The sequence below is a fragment of the Vipera ursinii genome (genome assembly GCF_947247035.1).
Source record: "Vipera ursinii genome assembly, chromosome: 1".
Lineage (NCBI taxonomy): Eukaryota > Metazoa > Chordata > Lepidosauria > Squamata > Viperidae > Vipera > Vipera ursinii.
The window spans coordinates 201,378,331-201,398,390 of record NC_139512.1 but is presented as its reverse complement, the minus strand read 5'-3'; the positions used below and the strand labels follow the sequence as shown (position 1 = coordinate 201,398,390).

Here is a 20,060-nt window from a genome sequence, read left to right as displayed (position 1 = left end):
GACATGGATATTTTTAAAGGAGGCACCCCAGACAATTACGTGGACCTGTTCAGAAGAAAGGGAACAGTGTGGGAACTAATACAGAAAAATGATGGATGAAAAGTCAGGATGCATAGAGGGAACTATAAACTAACATATAGACTGAGGTTATTTTAGATGTCAGACTGAAATACAGAATTAAGAAAAAAGCATCCAGGCTGGTTGGGAACATATAAAGAATAGAAACACATCAAAATATATTGATTAGAGAAATCAGGAGAAAGTTATTTTACAATTAGCATGCAAAGCCGTTTAGAAATATATAATCTTTTTAGCATAGCCTAATATATGTAAAATGAAAGTTCTGAAAGTAGTTGAAGTTAAATGATTGGAAAATAATAGGGAGATCAATAGAGTACACTTGGTGAATCTTAAATATTACATTAACGGGAAAAGAAATTATTTTAAAAATATTCACTCCCTGCTTCCAAAAGAAAATAAATTCTGAACAGAAAGATCATAAGCCTGTGATGGCAGAAATTCAAAAAAAAGGAAGGACAGACTTTCAGATATGGAATTGTAGAGTTTTGACAGCATCAGCGAAAAGCACTTTTTTGTTGTGACATGGCCTTATAATCATTTTGAAATCCTCTTAATATTTGGCAGGGGCAGATACCAAAAATAGTACTTCAAGGTCCTTCATCTTAAACCATGTGAGGTTTCAAAGGTCATAATTTTCATTTTGAATTGGGCCTGGTAAAAGATAGATTACTGATATGTTCCTGAAACACCACAACAATCAATAAAAAACACATTGAACTGATTTTTAAAATGAATCAATGTAGCGTGTACAGTGTTGACATGTAGCTTCTGCATGTTCTACCATAGCAAGATCTGCCCTCCTTATATGTGTAATGACTGAAGTATTTCTGATATTGGGTGTCATCTAAAGTGTCAAAGCTGAATCCAAGAGTATCCCAAGTGAAAAATCCATGTTCTCAAGGGGAACATCCTCTATTATTTCTAGATTGGTTACTTTGCTGACTGGAAGAATTTCTTATTTTAGGATTAAATTTCAGTTTAGAAGAGAGAGTCTGTTGCGATTCCATTCACTATTTGTAATCTATTTATTAGATTTTTATCCCACCTTTATTACTTTATAAATAACTCAAGGTGGTCAACGTACCTTTCCTCCTCCTATTTTACCCACAACAACAGCCCACAAAAACAATATTTTAACCACAACAGATGTACATTTTCTTAATGTTCCATCAATCACTCTAAAAATGGATTTAATTTAATAAATGAATGTTTTATATTTATGGATTGGATAGTGATATCCATTGCTAACAAAATATGTCCAGTCTATATTCTGTTCCAAATGTGGTACAGGTAATCTTCCACTTACAACTACTCTTTAGTGACCATTTGAAGTTAGTAGCACTGAAAAAAGTGACTTACGACCATTTTTCACACATCTGACCATTGCAACATCCTCATCATATCAGAATTCAGCCACCTGGCAACCAGCATGCACAGGTAGTCCTCAACTTACAAACAGTTCACTTAGGTGACCGCTTGAAGTTACAACGGCCCCAGATGTTAAGTGAATCATTGCAGTTGTTAAGTTAATAAAACGGTTGTTAAGTGAGTCTGACTTCCCCATTGACTTTGCTTGTCAGAAGGCCGCACGAGGTCATCACCCGATCCGGGAACACTGCCGCCATCAGAAATGGGAGCCCGTTGCCCAGCGTCTGAATTTTGATCACATGACCATGGGGTTGCTGCAATGCTCGCAAGTGTGAGAAACGGTCAGAAGTCACTTTTTTTCAGTGCCGTTGTAACCTTGAATGGCCACTAAATGGAACTTGTACAAGTCAAGGACGACCTGTACAGGTTCACATTTGGAATGTAGGGTATCACACTTACGTTAATAAGTACTGTAGCATTATGATGCTAAGAGTAAGACAGCTAGCCACTATTGGAAGCCAAAGGGCTGTTTGTTCAGATGACATTCCTCCACCTAGTTTCCCTCCCCCACCCTTTCTGGTTTTCATTCCACACAGCTTTATTTCTTTTATTTTTATTTTTTTATTTTAATTCCATTTCTCCGAAGACTCAGGGCGGCTTACAAGCTTAGCAGTAGCCTTCATTCTATGTATATGCCTGCTTATTAGGGCTTTTGGGCCCCCCCAGGCGGCATTATTACAAAGTCAGCTTAATTGCCCCCAACAATCTGGGTCCTCATTTTACCTACCTCGGAAGGATGGAAGGCTGAGTCAACCTTGAGCCTGGTGGGACTCGAACCTGCACTAATTGCAGGCAGCTGGTGTTACTTAAGGAGGCATCAGCCCTCTGCTCCACCAAGGCTCTTATGCTTCCTTCATTCAGTGATATATTACAGAGAGAAATCAAAATACGATGAAGCCTATGCTGCAAGGAGGATCCAACTCCTGTGTCTAGGACTCCTTGTTTTGTTTGCGGGAACAGAATCTGTCCTTAACGTAGCCGCATGGCCTTCTCTCGTCTTATTGTATGACATCCTGCTATATGTGGAGGTGCTGTCCTTCTGCCTCTGCTTGAATATTCCCAGTAGCTCTTTTCTGCAGTTCAAATCTTACAGTGTTAAGCTGCTCTTATTTGAGGGAAGCGATTTGATTAAAAGCGTAGGCCATCTGTGCAGATCCTGTAATTTGTTCAGTGGTTATATAATTTCTTTACTGTTTCTGTGTGTTCTGGACCACTTTAGCAATCAAATTCTACAATAAAAGGGTAATTATATTAGTTCGAAAATATGATCTGTTTGCCTGTACATGAAATATTTTTCTCTAAACAATGTATATATAAATAATTGGATTTATTTGTATTTGATCTACCCTTGTAGATACTTTTCAGTGAAGCTATGCAATTATATTTGGCACAGTTTTGTCTAATTAGCTTGTACTTAGTGATTTGAGATGTCTGTCAAAGACTATTTAGCAGAAAAGACATAGTGAGTTAAAAACTAATGTGATGACCTCATCTCTGTTCAGTTAGGGTCTGGAATACAAAGTACATGGAAGAAGGAGCGTTGAAATTGTATCAGTCCATTCTATGCTGCAAATTAATTGGCTGTAACATGGATACCAAATTTCATCTAATCATTTTAATTATCGGGAGAAAAATGCAAGGGGGGGGGGAAATCAGTATTGCATGGTTCGGCTTATTGCCCGGGTTTGAAAATACTTTTCTGATGTTTTTTTAACACAGAATCCTGCTGTTCTCTGAAATGATTTTCCCCTCTGCTGATATGCGTGGCATTCAGTCACATTCATTAGTTTAGCGCTTACATAAAAAGGCAGATGCAGATGCATGTGCAGTCGCTTCTTACTTTTTAAAACAGTGCGAAGTGCGATTGCGATAGCTGGCTCTTTAATATTTGGGCACTGTACATCTACAATAGGTGTCACTGTGCCGCTAGTCCAATTGTTATTGGTGACTTCAGCGATTGGGCTAGGATGCTGCTGCTTGTCTGGCTCCATCTGCAGGGCTCTGATGCCTCCTGTGTGCAGATCCATTCAGCACACAAGTTGAGGCGGCTGGCGAGCAGGCAGCACGTCTTTTCGCTCTCCTACTTGCTTTGCCACAGCAGGAGCAGTTTCAGGTGATTCAGCCTCCAGACCTTGTGGGGGTGGTGGTGGTGGGGGGGGGGGAGAAAGCTCCCGCAAGCAAACGAAACTGGCAACCACGATGGGGAGACGTTTAACCAGTCAAGCCCTGGATCAAACTTAAAAGCTGATCTCTTTATTCAGCACCCTGGGAAAGGTCACCTTGCCTTGCTGGAAAAAAAAAAGAAGAAGCACAATCTCTCAGCTTTGCTGCTTTTTATTTGTACCTCCTGCGCCCTCTGTTTACCAAGTGAGGCTCTCTGCTTTACACAAGACAGGGATACTCATGGTAGATGACAAGGGAAAGAACATGAAATGTCTCACCTTCTTCTTGATGCTTCCAGAGACAGTTAAGAACAGGTCGAAGAAAAGCTCGAAGAAGGTAAACAGTAGTAGCAGTAGCAGCAGCAGCATCAGTGGCAACGGCGGCGGCGGCAGCAGCAGCAAATTACCTCCAGTGTGCTATGAAATCATTACCTTGAAGACTAAAAAGAAGAAAAAGATGGCTGCTGATATTTTCCCCCGAAAGAAACCAGCTAACAGTAACACGACTGCTCTCCAGCAGTATCACCAGCAAAATATCAATAACAACAATATTATTCCAGCTCCCAACTGGCAAGGACTTTATCCCACCATCCGAGAAAGGTAAGGAAGTTTGGCTCTGTTTCTTCCTTGAGTTTTCAAGTTCTGGAGCAGCATGTAATGAGATGTTTCCTTAGCTCAGGATCTTTCGTTTAAAACTGAGAAAAGGGGAAATGTTTCTCCTTTCCAACTGTGCAGTTCTTGTCTTTTGGTAATGAAAAATACATTCTCATGCAAGCCATTTTAACCTTATAACTGTTTGCGCTCATAAAACATGTATTTTCTGTGTTATTAACTTCCATATGTTTGCACAGCTTGGCACATTCACTTTGATGAAAGTTTTTCCCAAAGTTTTTTTTTGTAATGGTATCCTTATTTTAAAAACACTGAACCTTGGAATATTTAATTTACCATTGCTTTCTGTTTAATTTTCTCGGTTTGATTTTTAATGAAATCCTTTAAAGAGCTTCCAACAAAATGAAGTGCATGTGTTGGGAGGCAAAGCTTGATGCTAAACACTCCCAATTAATATATTGCTTCTGTTTATAGAAATGCAGTGATGTTCAACAACGACTTGATGGCAGATGTTCATTTTGTGGTTGGGCCACCAGGTGGGACCCAGCGATTACCAGGACACAAAGTAAGCAACAGCTGCCAGAAGCAGGTCTGACGTTGGGAGTGTGAGGGGAGCAGCTGCAATTCCTCCTTTAAATTCACACAGAGGGCTTGAATCCTGGAACTGGTACACTTAGAAGTACTGTTCAGCATCTTGGCCTGTGAAATGTTCTAATAATTTGCTTTCTAGTTAACACGTTTTTGCAATACTGGTAGAAGATCTGTTGCAGAATTTTATGTGTGATTTGTGACACTATCCCAATGTTCTTCCAGATTGCTGCCATCTTTCCCCCAACAACTAATTCTAATTCTTACAAAAATCCTAAGATGTAGCCTGAGATATGTCTGACCCAAGGTTGCTGCAAGAGTAGGGTTTGATAAGCCTACTTTATCCAAGCACCTTCTAAGTGCTGTACGATGGACTTCAGTTCTAATAATAGTAATTGATATGATAATGGGAGCTAGAGGTGAGTGCAGTCATAGTCCATCCGACATGGAGGGCACAAAATGCAGAAGCCTGCTCCAAAATGCGACAGCTGCTTGGCTTGGCTCTCAGCATGAATTCCTTAAGCTTTTTAAGGAAAGCCACGCATAGATATATTGAAGAACTCTTTCTTGAAGTGAAAAGAAAAACCCAGCATTCCCCTACTTAGTTTTAAAAGATGAAAAACCTTCATTGCTTTCAACAAGGCCTTCTTTTTTTAATACGCGTGTGGCTCTAGTATATCTTTTTTTTAAAATTGTTTGGATTTGTTTTATAGCATGAGCTAATATTTTCCTTTCGTTGAAAAAACAGTATGTCTTAGCTGTTGGGAGCTCTGTGTTCCACGCAATGTTTTATGGGGAGCTTGCTGAGGATAAAGATGAAATTCGTATCCCAGATGTGGAGCCTCCTGCTTTCCTCGCTATGCTGAAGTAAGCAAGCATCCTTCTTCAGTTGCTGGAAATGGATTAGAAATGTATTAGTTTGTCTGCTCTAGAAATGTCAGCGTTAACAAGTAGTGTATTGTTATAAAAAGAAATAGCTTCGCCTTTGCCCCCCGAAATGGTCCCTGTGTTACTTTTAAAACTTACTAGGTTGCAAATTTAGTATTTTCTTGTCCCCCCCCCCCCCCCCCCGCACACACAGCCAAACACTTTCTCCCACTACATTTTGTATGTCACTTACAACTTTGGGGCAAATAATAATAAATTATCCACAAAAGGAGGGATGTGATAAGTTTAAACACGTGAAAAGAAAATCCAAACCAATAATTTCATATATATCATGATGAGAAGGTGTGCACTACTTCTTGTGGTAAAGCACATAGTGCTCCTCAGTGCAATTGTCATTCCATAAATCTGTCCGATGCATTCAGAATGATAATATTTTTTTTCCTATCGGTTGCATAAAATCTAAAATGTTAACAATTCATTTCTCCAAATATATTTGAGGCATTTTAATATGGAACTGAAGATAGAACATGCATTTTTTCCCTTTTTTTAGCGATTCTTCACTCCATCTGGCTTGTTTCTCTTGTGTGATGAGTGGGATGTAAAGAGAAACAAGTTGCTTTCTCACTGCTTTCCATAAATTCAAGTAGAAGGTGTATCTGAAAGTCTTAACACTGGGAGTTGATTCCCCCCCCCCCAAAAAAAAACTTTGGATAGCAATCTCTTAGCTGTTAATGTCTTGCATTAAATTGCTAGGATGATAATCAAACAAGTACTTTGTAACTTCCTTCAATTGAAGTGCATCACCAGTTAGCATACAACGTGTGAGGAGCATGAAATTATGCAAAGTAGGATAACCAGCCATAAGATGTCATTGTATCATGATATGTGGCTAGACACTGAGAATTCTCAAAGTTGACTGTGATGGTAACATTTAAATACAAGTGCTAGGTTTTTCCCAGCTGTTGGGAGTAAGGGTGAGAGACTATCAGATCTCTGCAGGCATAACTGAGGGGCCTGAATCAAGACTGTCTTAAGAGAAACAGTGTCATTAGATCCCTGCCCAGAATGCCTCATTTCATGGTTTTACTTGCTATGGTGGGTTCTTCCTGCAGATGCAGTGGGAGACTTCCCAACAGCAGAGCTCTCCCCATCAAACAAAAGCTAGCAAAGAGGCATCTTCACTACCTGCTAGTCATCTTTAGCAGATAATAATCCATGTTGGAAGGGACGCAGTGGCTCAGTGGGTTAGGACGCTGAACTTGTCGATCAGAAGGTTGGCAGTTTGGCGGGTGAAATCCCGAGTGCCGCATAAGAGTGAGCGCCTGTTACTCGTCCCAGCTTCTGCCAACCTAGCAGTTCGAAAGCACGTAAAAATGCAAGTAGAAAAATAGGGACCACTACGGTGGGAAGGTAACAGCGTTCCATGCGCCTTTGGCGTCTAGTCATGCCGGCCACATGACCACGGAGACGTCCTCGGACAAGCGCTGGCTCTTCGGCTTTGAAACGGAGATGAGCACCGGCCCCTAGAGTCGGAAATGACTAGCACGCATGTGCAGGGGAACCTTTACCTTTTACCTTTTAATCCATGTTTAGGAATGCATGGGTTCAGCTGAAAGCCCCACTTTCCACTCAGGTGAATTTCTCTTACCAGGTTTTTACTTCGTTGCCTTTGTGCTCTGGAAAAGCCTTAGGTACAGGTTACAGCAGCCTCAGTATTCAGTGGCATTTAGGACTGCCCTAGAAATAAACAATCAGTGCCCAGTAGCAGGGGGGAAAAAGGCATACAAGTGGAACTCTTTTTTAATAAGACCTTACCTGAAATTGGCATTTCTGCTGCACTTTGAAGCCCTTCCCATTTCCGGATAGTAAGCAATGTTTAAAAGATTGCATAGTTATCTTCATTCCCCCCCCCCCCACACACACAAACACACTATGAAGTCAGTGCTGCTCAAACAGATTTCAACACCAGATTCTCCCATCTTTTTATGTAACTATTAATCTTGTTACAAATCATGTTTTCCATTGCAATCTGCAGAACGTATAGAATGCCGGTTTTAAGTGTGTGCAACTGGGCCATGTTTCACTTCTAACTACGGACTGCGTAAGATTGTGTGAAGCTAAGATCAAAGCTGTTGCAAGAGAAGAATCCTCTCTCTCTTCACATCTTCCAAACGGATTACCATGTCCCTTTTAGCTTCATGGCTGGGATTTGGAAGTCAGAAAATGACAAGCACCAGAAAAAGTATACTTTACAGCAGGCATTTTGAAGCACAGATCACTAGGGAATCCTCCCCCCTCCCACCCCCACCCCAATCTTTTCATGTCTAGCTACTTCCCCTGAGAGGGCAAATTGGAGCATTTCCCATGAATGTGCACATAGACAGTGATGGAACAAGGTCTCTGAAGTAGTTGAATTCACAGGGAAGAAAAGCCGGTTAGGATAGAGATAGCCTAATACTCTTTCGTGAGTGTTCTGAAATTTTGATAAGGGCTATAAGAACTCTACTAGATTAAATGTCTAATGGGGGAGGAGAATAATTGAGTGTCTTGCCAATTTTGACAGCCACTCGGGAAATTATTGTTGTTCTTCTCACTCCTCCTGGAATTCAGAAGCATTAATAGAGGAAAGCTTCCATTAAATCAACTAAGAATGTAGAAAAGCATTTGAATACCTGTTTACCCTCTTTTTAAAGCCACCTAAGCCAGAGGTCTTCTCATTGTCTTGTGGCAGAACAATCCATATGACTGAGTGGCTGAAGTATCTTGTTGGTGGTGAACATTGTTATCAATTCCCTCCCCTCCCCTCCCCTCCCCCGTGTAACTTTCACACTAATTCACCATAGTGGAAAATTTATGGAGCTGCCAGAGCTTGAGTTTATTAATTGGTTGAGCAGGGAATTAAAGCTGCAGTTTTTATTAGGTTGTTTCTGTCATGGTGGCTGCATCCATAAGAAAGTTAACTCTCATGTTTCTGTTAACTGTGTTCCATTGAAGAAGCAAAATCAGTCTTTCTCATGAGCAAAACAAAGTCCAGTCTCGATTCTTATTGTCCTTTGACAGGATCGATCTGATAACTGGACTGGCATAACTTTGCTGTATATTCAGCGATTTTACCATTAGCAGGTTGCAAAGATGGTATCTGTGTGCTGTCCTCAGAGGTTTTGGTTGCAAGTAAAAGCAAAAATAAGGGACGCGGTGGCTCAGTGGGTTAGGACACTGAGCTTGTCGATCAGAAGGTCGAATCCCGAGTGCCACGTAACAGAGTGAGTGCCTGTTACTCGTCCCAGCTTCTGCCAACCTAGCAGTTCGAAAGCACGTTAAAAATGCAAGTAGAAAAATAGGGACCACTACGGTGGGAAGGTAACAGCGTTCCGTGCGCCTTTGGCGTCCAGTCATGCCGGCCACATGACCACAGAGACGTCCTCGGACAAGCGCTGGCTCTTCGGCTTTGAAACGGAGATGAGCACCGGCCCCTAGAGTTGGAAACGACTAGCACGCATGTGCGGGGGAACCTTTACCTTTACCTTTAAAAGCAAAAATATTTTCCTCTCTTCTTCCCTTCCTTGAGATTTCCAGCAGCAGTTCAAAAGCAAAAAGGCAGTGGAATGTTTTTTCTAATGGGTTTTGTACCATCAAAGCAGATACGTTACGTTTTTTTTCTTTCAGATAATTAAACCTTTGAATTGGGATGTGTATTAAGAATAGAAAAATATACTGAAAAGAAAATATCTAGTGAGAGGTACCAATAATGCAGACAACACCGTGAAGTGCTGCTTTGGAAAGGTTGCTTCCTTGGTAAAGTTAGTCATTTTGGAACAACTGGACAAGGCTTCTTCCTTGCCTGAATGCCTCTTCCCACATTTCTTCTCTTCATCCAGTTTTGTTGCTTTCTTTCTCCATCCCTTTTTAGTACAATGACTGTTTCCTCTTACCCGATCTCCATCCTGTATTTTCCTCTTTGGAGGAGGAGTTTGTGTATGTTCTTGTTCCGAAAGTATCAATTCAGGTTGCCCAATTCTGTGCCACCATCTGCACAATACATCACACCATTATTAAGGTCTGAAAAATTTTAATATGATGTTTTATTTTCAGAATTTTGGATTGTATTATACTGATTGTTTGGTGGTTTTATATCCTGTAAATATGGATGTAAGATTGTTACTGCTGTTATATATTTTGATTGTGTCTGGCCTTAAGACTGTAACAAACAGATTGATTGATTGATTGTATGTTCTTGTGTGAGAACTGTTTGCACGCGACAGTGATCATATGTGCAGATTTTAGAAACGGGGCATCTTATTTGACAGGCAGTTGAGCTTAATTGCTAGTTTTTATAAGTAGTCTTGGGCCAACATCTGTTAGTTCAGTGATTATTCAAAATTACAGCAGTACTGGAAAAAAATGGATGTATGACTGTTCCTCCGAGCTCTGGAGGAACCTGCTGCACTCCCGCAGTCACATGATTGCAATCTGGGGACTTGGTGCCTGGCTCACTATTACAACGTTACAGGACTCATGGCCATGCAGCCACTATTGTCAACCTTCCCTGCTGCCTTCCCCACAAGCAAAAATCAATGGGGGAACTGGCAGGCAAAGTCACAAGTCATTCTGGTAAGTTCCCCTGGTTTTCCTGCATTCATGCTACATCGTGCCCTCTACCCCATGGCCTTTTTATACTTGCACATCCTGCCTCCTGCACCTCTGCTGCACTACGCCTTCCATCCCATGGCCTTTCTGCACTTGTGCTGCTCCCTCTGCCCCATTTTCTTCCTGCACTCGCATGGTGCCACAACCTTCTCCTCCCCCTAGCCCAGGGGTGGGCAACCTTGGCTCTTTTATGACTCATGGACTTCAAATCCCAGAATTCCTGAGCCAGCATGGCTCAGCTTGAAAACCTCTCCCTTTCCCCTCAGCATGGCTGGCTCAGGAATTCTGGGAGTTGAAGTCCACGCGTCATAAAAGAGCCAAGGTTGCCTACCCCTGGCCTAGCCTCTACTGAGCTTCCCAGGGCTTCCCCATTCCCTGCAGCACTGCTTTCCACTTAATGAACCCCACATGTCTTGGGTCGCGATAGGAACTGGGATTACCGGGTTTGTCAGTAAGTGAGGCAGTGACTTGATGTTGTGCTTTACATCCACCCTTCTTAGAGATGGCAATCCCAAGCCCACTTGTAGTTCATTTAATACAGTTTGATGTTTTATCTTATTTACGTTAGGTGGATTTGGCAGGTATATTTCCATACATGCTTATATGCATATACAAGAGTATCACATGCACAGATTTATGGCAGAGGGATCTCCAGCATTGGTTTCAAATGGAATTGGCAACTCAGGTTAACAAAAACAGAAATTCAGTACTGTAAATGTTTTTTTTTTTTTAAAAAAAACACCATCTAAATAGTTGTTTATTGTTAAGTAGGGAGGGGAAATTTTTAAACCCAGAATTGTAATTTTGGGCAGTCAAATAGTGTATTACTATGGCCATGGAGTATTATATGCAGATTTACACAAAGCAAGTTACAGAACCATGGCGCTATTCACCAAATTGATGCAAAAGATTTGTGATATTAAATGGGAGAATCCTTTTTTCCAGTCGGTTGCTGTGGTCTTCAGATGGTTGGCTCACAACCACCTTTATTGGCTGACATACAAAAGAAGCTGTGCATGGGGAGATTTTTGAACAACTTAAAACATATTCCTATCAGAATTTATAGTTCTTACATGTTATTAAAAAAATCCCATATAAATCACCATAAATCCTCTCTTTTTTTACCAATAGCTAGTGCATTTATGCAAGCATGCAACACTTTTAAATATATGTGGTGGCTTTTTTTTTAATCTGACAAGGTCCTTAACTGTCGAGAATTATGTGCTCATTTGTAAGGTATATCAAATATGCTCTGCAAGATCTGTATGTGATATAACTGGGCACAATGAAATTAACGTTGTGGTCATTACCAAACTATTTCACTAAAAATAACAGCTGCTATGGTGGATGAAGTTACGTATGCAGTAAATAGACCAATTAGCTGTTCCCTTTAAATTTTCCACCATTCAAAGCTAGGGAGATGGGCTTGTCAAGTAAACTAGGTTATCTCAGTCAGATTACACAGGAGATTAGTTTCATTTTCTAATTGCATTTGTTTCATTCCTCTGTGCCTAGGCTCTAGGCGAGGGCGAGTATGAGGTGCAAAGAAAGCAGGATCATTGTGGCTAAGGGTGTAATGAGACGCACCGTTAACTCAAACTGGGATTTGTAAAACAACGTCAGACTAATTTAAATTTATTATGCCATGGCTTAAACAAGTCATGGCTGCTGCCTAAATGAGTTTAGTCATATATATGCAAGCCAACAATTTATCACAGTATTGTGGAAGAAAAAAGAAAATATTAAAGTTTGCCTTTTACTGGTAATTTGCAGAAGAGATTGTAAATTGTCCTACACTTACAGGCAAGTTTTGAGGACAAAGAATTTGTTAAATAGGGAGGGTATTTGGTCAGCCTCCTAAAATGTTGTGTACAAGCTGTGATTGAGAGAATATATCAATGTAGAAAAATGTTATTTCCCCTCCCCATCTGCTAAAATATTAGCATGACATGTATATTTATTTATTAATTACAGATACATTTATTGTGATGAAATTGACCTGGCTGCTGATACAGTTCTGGCAACTCTTTATGCCGCCAAGAAGTACATTGTTCCTCATCTCGCCCGGGCCTGTGTGAATTTCCTAGAGACGAGCTTAAGTGCAAAAAACGCTTGCGTGCTGCTTTCCCAGAGCTGCTTATTTGAAGAACCGGACTTGACTGAGCGTTGCTGGGAGGTGATCGATGCACAGGCCGAACTGGCTCTGAAATCGGAAGGCTTCTGTGACATTGATTTCCAAACCCTTGAAAGCATTCTCCAAAGGGAGACCCTGAACGCCAAAGAGATTGTGGTTTTTGAAGCTGCCCTCAATTGGGCCGAAATGGAGTGTCAACGGCAAGAGTTGCCTCCTAGCATTGAAAATAAGCGCAAAGTGCTTGGGAAGGCGCTCTATCTCATTCGCATTCCAACCATGGCCCTGGATGACTTCGCCAACGGGGCTGCTCAGTCCGGGCTTCTGACCCTCAGTGAAACAAACGATATCTTCCTTTGGTACACGGCTGCCAAAAAACCAGAGCTGCAGTTTGTGAGCAATGTCCGCAAAGGCCTGGTCCCACAGCGCTGTCATCGCTTCCAGTCTTGTGCCTATCGCAGCAACCAGTGGCGCTACAGGGGCCGATGTGACAGCATCCAGTTTGCTGTTGACAAGAGAGTTTTCATTGCTGGCTTTGGACTCTACGGCTCCAGCTGCGGATCAGCAGAATACAGCGCTAAGATTGAACTCAAGCGGCAAGGTGTTATCCTTGGACAAAACTTAAGCAAGTATTTCTCAGATGGATCTAGCAATACTTTCCCTGTGTGGTTTGAGTATCCAGTGCAAATCGAACCAGATACCTTTTATACAGCTAGTGTGATTTTGGATGGTAACGAACTCAGCTATTTTGGACAAGAAGGAATGACAGAAGTCCAATGTGGCAAAGTGACGGTGCAATTCCAGTGTTCTTCAGACAGCACCAATGGCACTGGGGTTCAGGGAGGGCAAATTCCAGAACTTATTTTTTATGCTTGAAGGAAGAAGTGGGTTGGCAGGATACTGTGTGATTCTATGATGTATCGTGTCTGGTTCAGGCCAATTTCATGCTTAGCTTGTTGTCTGCAGATATATGGTCAGTTCAAGTAGGACCCTCCTAAATGCAGTGAACAGTTTTAACTCTTGCTGTACTTTTTTATTGTCTACATGTATTTCTTTTGCCACATGCTCCCAAGAACATACTAGCAAATTAAGTGTTAAAAGATTTTTAGCACAGATGGAATGCCTTATTAGTGAAGAAAGATGTCATTTTTTTCCATGCACTGTGTGTCAAGGGGCATACTTGCCTGGTCTCTACTTTGCTGCTATTTCCTGTCATTTTGATGTATGATTTATTTATTTTTGCTCCTCCATGCTGTAGGCTTTCTTGAACACCTCAGGATTAAATGTGTCTTTAGTCTTTTGCCAGTTGGATGCGGCTCAAACTTAGATTTGAGACTGGTTTGGGCTGAGGTTTTGTTGAGGGAACATAGGAGATCTTCAAATGTCAACCATTTGAAGACCATAGCAACTGATTGGAAAATACATAAAGTTTGGTTTGCAATGAGTTGCTTTGGAAATTTTGACCGACAACAAGATGAATTCAAGGTCTTTGGGGACAGTTGCTTTTTAATTAACCGTAACGTTTTTTTAGAAAGCTCTTTTTGAAGCAAACTGTTGTTATTTAAAATACATTCATGCAATTTTTGCTTGTCCAGGATTACTTCTGGGAAGCCTTCCCTAGCTGGTAGCCCTCCAGATGTATTGGTGCAGTGCCTAATGTCCTCATAGTACACGCAGGGTGGGAAGGATGGCAGCTAAAGCCTTTCATACAAGGAGAGCCTACTCTGAAGTATTACATAATGGCATTTACACTCTTTTCACCGGATTAAATACATTTCATTTAATCAAGTCTAATAGCCATTGTTCTGGTTGCCTTTCATGCATCATCTTGTCTTTTTTCCAATGTCAGAAAATGTGTAGCAAAAAGCAAATGATGAGTTTTGTGAGTTTGATTTGCCCAAATACCATTTTAAAGATACGTGTTTTTTTCTCCAAGTATTAAAAATACAGACATTTGGAGCATTTTAATTGTTAGCAATTGCCATGGAATGTATTTGTTCAGTGTATCATACAGTGACATTTTTTCTATAGAACTCAAAGCTAAATATTTCAATGCTTCACATATTAAATTAACTAGTGGGACATTTAAATAGTAGAAACAAGTAGGTTTGAAAGCTTTGATTTGGAACAAGCAAGTAGACTGGACATTATATAGCTTGGTTTGAATATGACTATTCATCCGGTTATAAATTTTGAAACATGTCTCAAATTTTTAGATGTTAATTTTTTTTCTCATCTGATTCCCTCCACATGCCACAGTTTTCATTATCTGCAGCCAGTGTGACAAAGGGATTCCTTCTATTTGTAATTTAACACAGGTTGCAGCAGAAATATTGAGGGGATTTAAAATTCACCAGGCTCATACAAAATATTTGTTTAACTTATCGGACACTATGACTTCAACAAACTGTAATTTAATTTTTCTTACTTACTGTAAGTGTAAATGCGACCATTAAGATTGCTTGTGAATCTGCTTGTAGTTCTTTTTTTGACTACAGAAGTATACTTTTTAGCACAAGTGTAAATTACTGCTTTGTTTTGTGCAATGCACAATAATACTACCAAATTTGGGCTGCAAAATGCCATGTGGCAGCAAACAAAAAAATACCAACTGGGATTTTTGCAACCTGGAACTGGGAATCTTGCAGAATCTGGGATATTTGTGATTTAAATGTTTCTTATTTAACTTTTGGAGATTTTTCAACTGTCAGTCAACCTTTCTTTTTCCAGATTTTTTAAATTGGTTGGACTATCTGCATTTCTAACAGGAAAAGGTTGAGATTGGTAGGTAGGTTTTAAAAAAGAGTATAGGTGAATACCATATTTGTGAAATAAAAGGCACTTCCTCAAAAAAGCAACCCCTATGCATTTCAGTCTAAAAATTTTTTAAAGAATTGGTCTGAAATAGATTTTCCCAGTTTTCTGTTTGCAAAACATTTTTTAAAATGAAGTAAATATAAGTGCATTGCACTACGGTGTACTTAAGTATTATTGTCCTAGCTATTAGAATAGTGGCTTTAAAATTTCTACCTGAGGCATCCAGAGAATCTGAAGTTTTCAGTAAAATAACAAACAGTCACATTGCAAGCTCTACTACTTTTGTTTAGTAACAACGTGTGGTGCTTCCATCATGATGATTCAACACTGCTTTCGTCCTCCTGTCCCAGGCTGCTATATATCCTTGTGGATGTCTCCAGTCTATATTGGCTTTTCCTTAATTTGTGGCTTTTTGTTGAATTCAAACTACAATGTCCAAAATTCTCAGACAGCATAGCCATTGCAGAATGCCTCTGTAAATATTTTTGGGACTTGAAATCCTGATTTCTGGTTTCATTAAATATCTGTGGTGCCCCAAAATAATATTTGAACATGAGAAAATTTAGCAGTAACAGTTTCTCAGCAGCGCGGCATATTAAAAACATACTCACAAAACAGAAGCTGACCTTAGGAGCACATGCTACTTCTGTGTCTCCTACAGTATACGTTTATCATCACAAATGATATTATTTAAAGAACATTTATTTACATTTCTCAGAGGTATGGAGTTGCATTTCAAAGAAATGTAAATGATTCTCGCAACTTTTTAAGTATTCAAATACTGGATTTAGACGAGAGAGAGAGAGAGAGAGAGAGCAGAGGTCAAAGCTCTTTTCAGTCATAGAATTTGCTCCATGTTCCTGATTTCTTATGGAAAAAGCTAGTCTCAGTCTAACTTCCATCATAACGTCAACGTGATAGTTGGGTAGACCGTACATATTGCCTGAGGTCCTTGCAGGAAGTGCTAGATAAAAGCATCTGTATAATTTGTTTGGGAGAAAATACTCCTCTTAGGTATTTTTCCCCTAACCCTATTAATTTTACATGTTTGAGATATGCCAAATAAAAACATGTGAATGGCATGATTTAAGGAAGACCTTAAGGTGGAAATAAATCCAGTTTCCAGAGTTAGGTCACATCAGTTGCCCTGTGCCCTTTCAGCCTCTAGATGGCACATGTACACTGCTACTTTTAGCTTTACCCCACTGAAGCACATGGTATATGAAAGGTCCCAGTTTCATTCCAAAAAATATGTGGTATTTATGGGACATATTTGTCGATAATGAACAATGAAACTGGAATTAGTATAATCACGATCATTCCTGAAGACAGAAATGAATTGTCTTTGACAATTATTGCTCAGCTTCCTTTTTTAGAGAGCCACAGAAACATGTATTGAATTTTTCCTTCTTTGCTTTTCCCCCCATAATTGGTTACAAATTGGCAGTTTGCCAGAATAAAAATGGGTAAAATTTTAACATACCTTTATAAATAGTTCTCGTATACTAGAGCAATTTTAAATTATCTTCAAGTTCTTCACTGCATCTCAGTGTATTGTTTCTTCCTTTTCCACAAACCCAGTGCCAGTGAAATCAGCACGGATCACCGTATGTCAAAAATGGTAGCCATGTGCGTGTCCTACTTTGCAGTGAAATCAAATAATTACTCCTGAGAAATAGATGGAGCAGTAGGCAGATCTCCAAGTAAGATAGTTAAGGTGTAGTAGCCCAAATGGGGAAAAAATGAGATAGGTTCAGAGTTTTAAATGTATTCAATTTGATTTACAATTCTTGTGTTGCTTTTTGTTTTGAAATGGCTTATTTTCAGGGGCGATACAGGGAAATATATTTTTACTTTTTCTGTACGACTATGAGAACTAAAAACATTAATGAATTTCAGAAGAAGATCATTGAACAAGAAATCTCTGCAGTAGTGTATGATCACACCTATACCACTGAATATTTGTGTTTTTTCTCATGTTCATTGCCCCTGTGTGCGATCCTACATAGGTTTGTTCAGGCATCAATTTTGCTGGCTTCCCTAGGAATAATTCCTTGATAAGTGTGCAGTCAACTATATAGTGTGTATTATGTGAGTTTTTGCAGTTTTAATGCTTTTCAGTTGAATCTGGAATGACTCCAGAGGTATTTTGTAAAAGCTTGGAATAAAAATGGACTTCACTACCAGTCTAATAGCAAGGCATAATAGGGGCAAGCAGATCTCCTTTGGGAGGCTGTTAAGATAAATGACTACTTGAAGTATCTGTCAAATCAGAACGAAGAGTCTTGAGTACTAATATATTGATCAGGAAGAAGCTACCTGGAATGAGTGTGTGTGTGTGTGTGTGTGTGTGTATTGGCTCTTGAACACATTAAAAAAAGAGATGGAAGCCAACATTTTCTTTGCATGTTACAAGTGAAGAAACTTTCAAATTTTGTTCTATAGGTATACAGTGAAATTTATAATTCATAAGTTGATTCAATTATATAAATAGCAATGGTATTAGGAAGGTGATATATGACTTCTAGGACTGTATTTATCTAGCCTTTGGTCTCTTCTTCTCCCCAGGGAGCAACTTGGAAAGAGCTTTGAGTACTTACATTTTCCTTGCCAAATAGAATAAAACAAGTTACCTGCACTTCACTCAATTTAGTATTCTGAATTCAGGATACGTTTCTGAACTGGAAAGGTGTTTTTTTTTTTAATTGAACTGGATGGTCCTTAATATGTTTCAGTGTTTTGCTGGTAGCAGTGGATCAGGCATATTAACTATGACCCTGTACTCTGTTAATATCCAAGCTAAATTGGATTCAGTAAACTCAAATTATTTTACCTTATGTAGATTGTGGACAGAAGGAGATGATTTGCAGCATCAAGCTGTACTGGAGAAATAACTTGGCAGATTTACAGAATTGTCCCCAATAGAAAGCTTTGCCCCTTAATAGAAAGTTCATATCCTAAATTGTTGGGATAATATATTTATAATATAGGTAGTCTTCGACTTACAATCAGGGCTGGAACTTCTGTCCTTAAGCAATATGGTTGTTAAAGTAAGTAATGCCAATTTGATGAACTTTTTTGCCATGTTTATTCAGTGAATTACGATTATTACGTGGATCACGGAGCCGTTAAGCAAATTTGGCTTCTCCCATTGACTTTGCTTGTTGGAAGCCCCCGGTAAGGCCACAAATGGGGATCACATGACCCTGGGACAGTGCACTTTTAAATCCATGCTGGTTGCCAAGTGCCTGAATTATGGTCCTGTGGCTACGGGGGTGCTGCAACGGTTCAGAAGTACTGGGACCAATTATAAGTCACTTTTTTCAGTGCTGTCGTAACCTTAAATAATCATTAAACAAATGGTTGTAAGTCATGGACTACCTGCATATTGGTTTAGTCTTCTGGAGCCATCCAATATATCGATAAAGAGCCAGAGATCAAAAAAATATATATTACAGACAATATTGAAATTATTCCGAATATCATCTTGCAAGCTGAGCTGAAAGGGGAAAGAAAGTTATTACTGGATTTCTAGTGTAATATATTTTGAGCTGATCTGCATATTATTTAAACAAATAATTCTAATTTCTACAGTACCTATTGCACTGGTGATTTTTTTTTTTCTAAAAATGAAAAATTTAAACTCCGTTATTTCAGACACAGTTGAATCTAGTTGTGTTTGGAACAGTGCTTGACTATGGTAACGGATGGCATTATTTATGAAGGACATTTATAAATTCCAAGTACCTCAAATCGAATGTTACCGTACTGTATCTTTAATGTAACAGTGCAGAATTTTACCGTAGTAGACACATGAATGTGTATAATTATATTTGAGAAAAAAATAAAAAGGAAACTGGTTCTTAACATTGTTTTCAGCATGCTTCTGAACTTTCTTAAATTAATAAATGGAATCCTGAATATGAAAAACTCACACACACCCCGTTTTTTCTTCGGTTTGGTTTTGAATTCCTTCTTTTTGGAGGTTGGGAGGTGATCCCAACACTCGTATAAGAATCTTTCTTGGACTTTGGAAACCAGTAAATCTTGATGTACTTTAGATGTTGCCCAGGAAGGAAGACCACAGCAAACAAAAGAATTTTGTTAAAAAAAACCCTCAATGCACAAGGGGACATGTACATTTCAGGTTTAAGAAATGCTAAAATGCTTACTGATGTGGTGCATTACAAATTTTCTGCGCAAGACCCATTTCATCAACAGCCCAAGGAGAGAAAGACTTATGTGTAGGAGCAGAGGATGATAATCCCCTCTCAGTAGCTCTCACTTGCCTATCTTTGGGGTGCATCCTTGGGCAGTTTTAAGTAGAAAAATGATTTGAAATAAGTGGCATTCTGCCTTTGACAAAAACTGGTTGTATCTGTTAAAATTTAGGTCCACCTGTTAGTAGGAAACGTCTATGGATTTTAGTGTAGATTGTTTGACCTCATGACAAAGGAAGAAATGAGTTCAAACCTCATTTTAAAATGTACTGTTGTAATTACAGTAAAGTCACTTTCAATATTTGCATCATAGAAAAAAAAGCTTTGACATCTTTAATTCTTTTCAAGGTATCCATGGTATCACATTTGGCACCGAATAGGCATATCTTAAGGATTTTTGAAATTTTCAGGTTTGCATGTAATCCCTTTCTAAGCAAATGCTTGGGGACAGTTTAAATTCAACATATCACGGCGGGAGTGGACAAT

At 39.5% G+C, this 20,060-nt stretch overlaps 1 protein-coding gene across 3 annotated transcripts in view; it reads left to right on the top strand.

Annotated features, from left to right (window-relative positions):
- The window catches only part of BTBD3 (BTB domain containing 3), a 32,478-nt gene extending 13,253 nt beyond the window's left edge, over positions 1–19,225 (top strand). For 2 of the 3 annotated variants that reach the window (XM_083369686.1, XM_083369687.1), the window contains exons 2-5: positions 3,971–4,271; positions 4,758–4,848; positions 5,620–5,738; positions 12,381–19,225. In XM_083369686.1, the coding sequence (XP_083225812.1) occupies positions 3,971–4,271; positions 4,758–4,848; positions 5,620–5,738; positions 12,381–13,413 (1,544 nt within the window). In that variant the 3' untranslated portion in view covers positions 13,414–19,225. Of the gene's footprint in view, positions 1–3,705; positions 4,272–4,757; positions 4,849–5,619; positions 5,739–12,380 lie in introns of those variants that run through there. The other variant, XM_083369685.1, reaches the window with a different exon arrangement.
- The last annotated feature ends 835 nt before the right edge of the window (positions 19,226–20,060 follow it).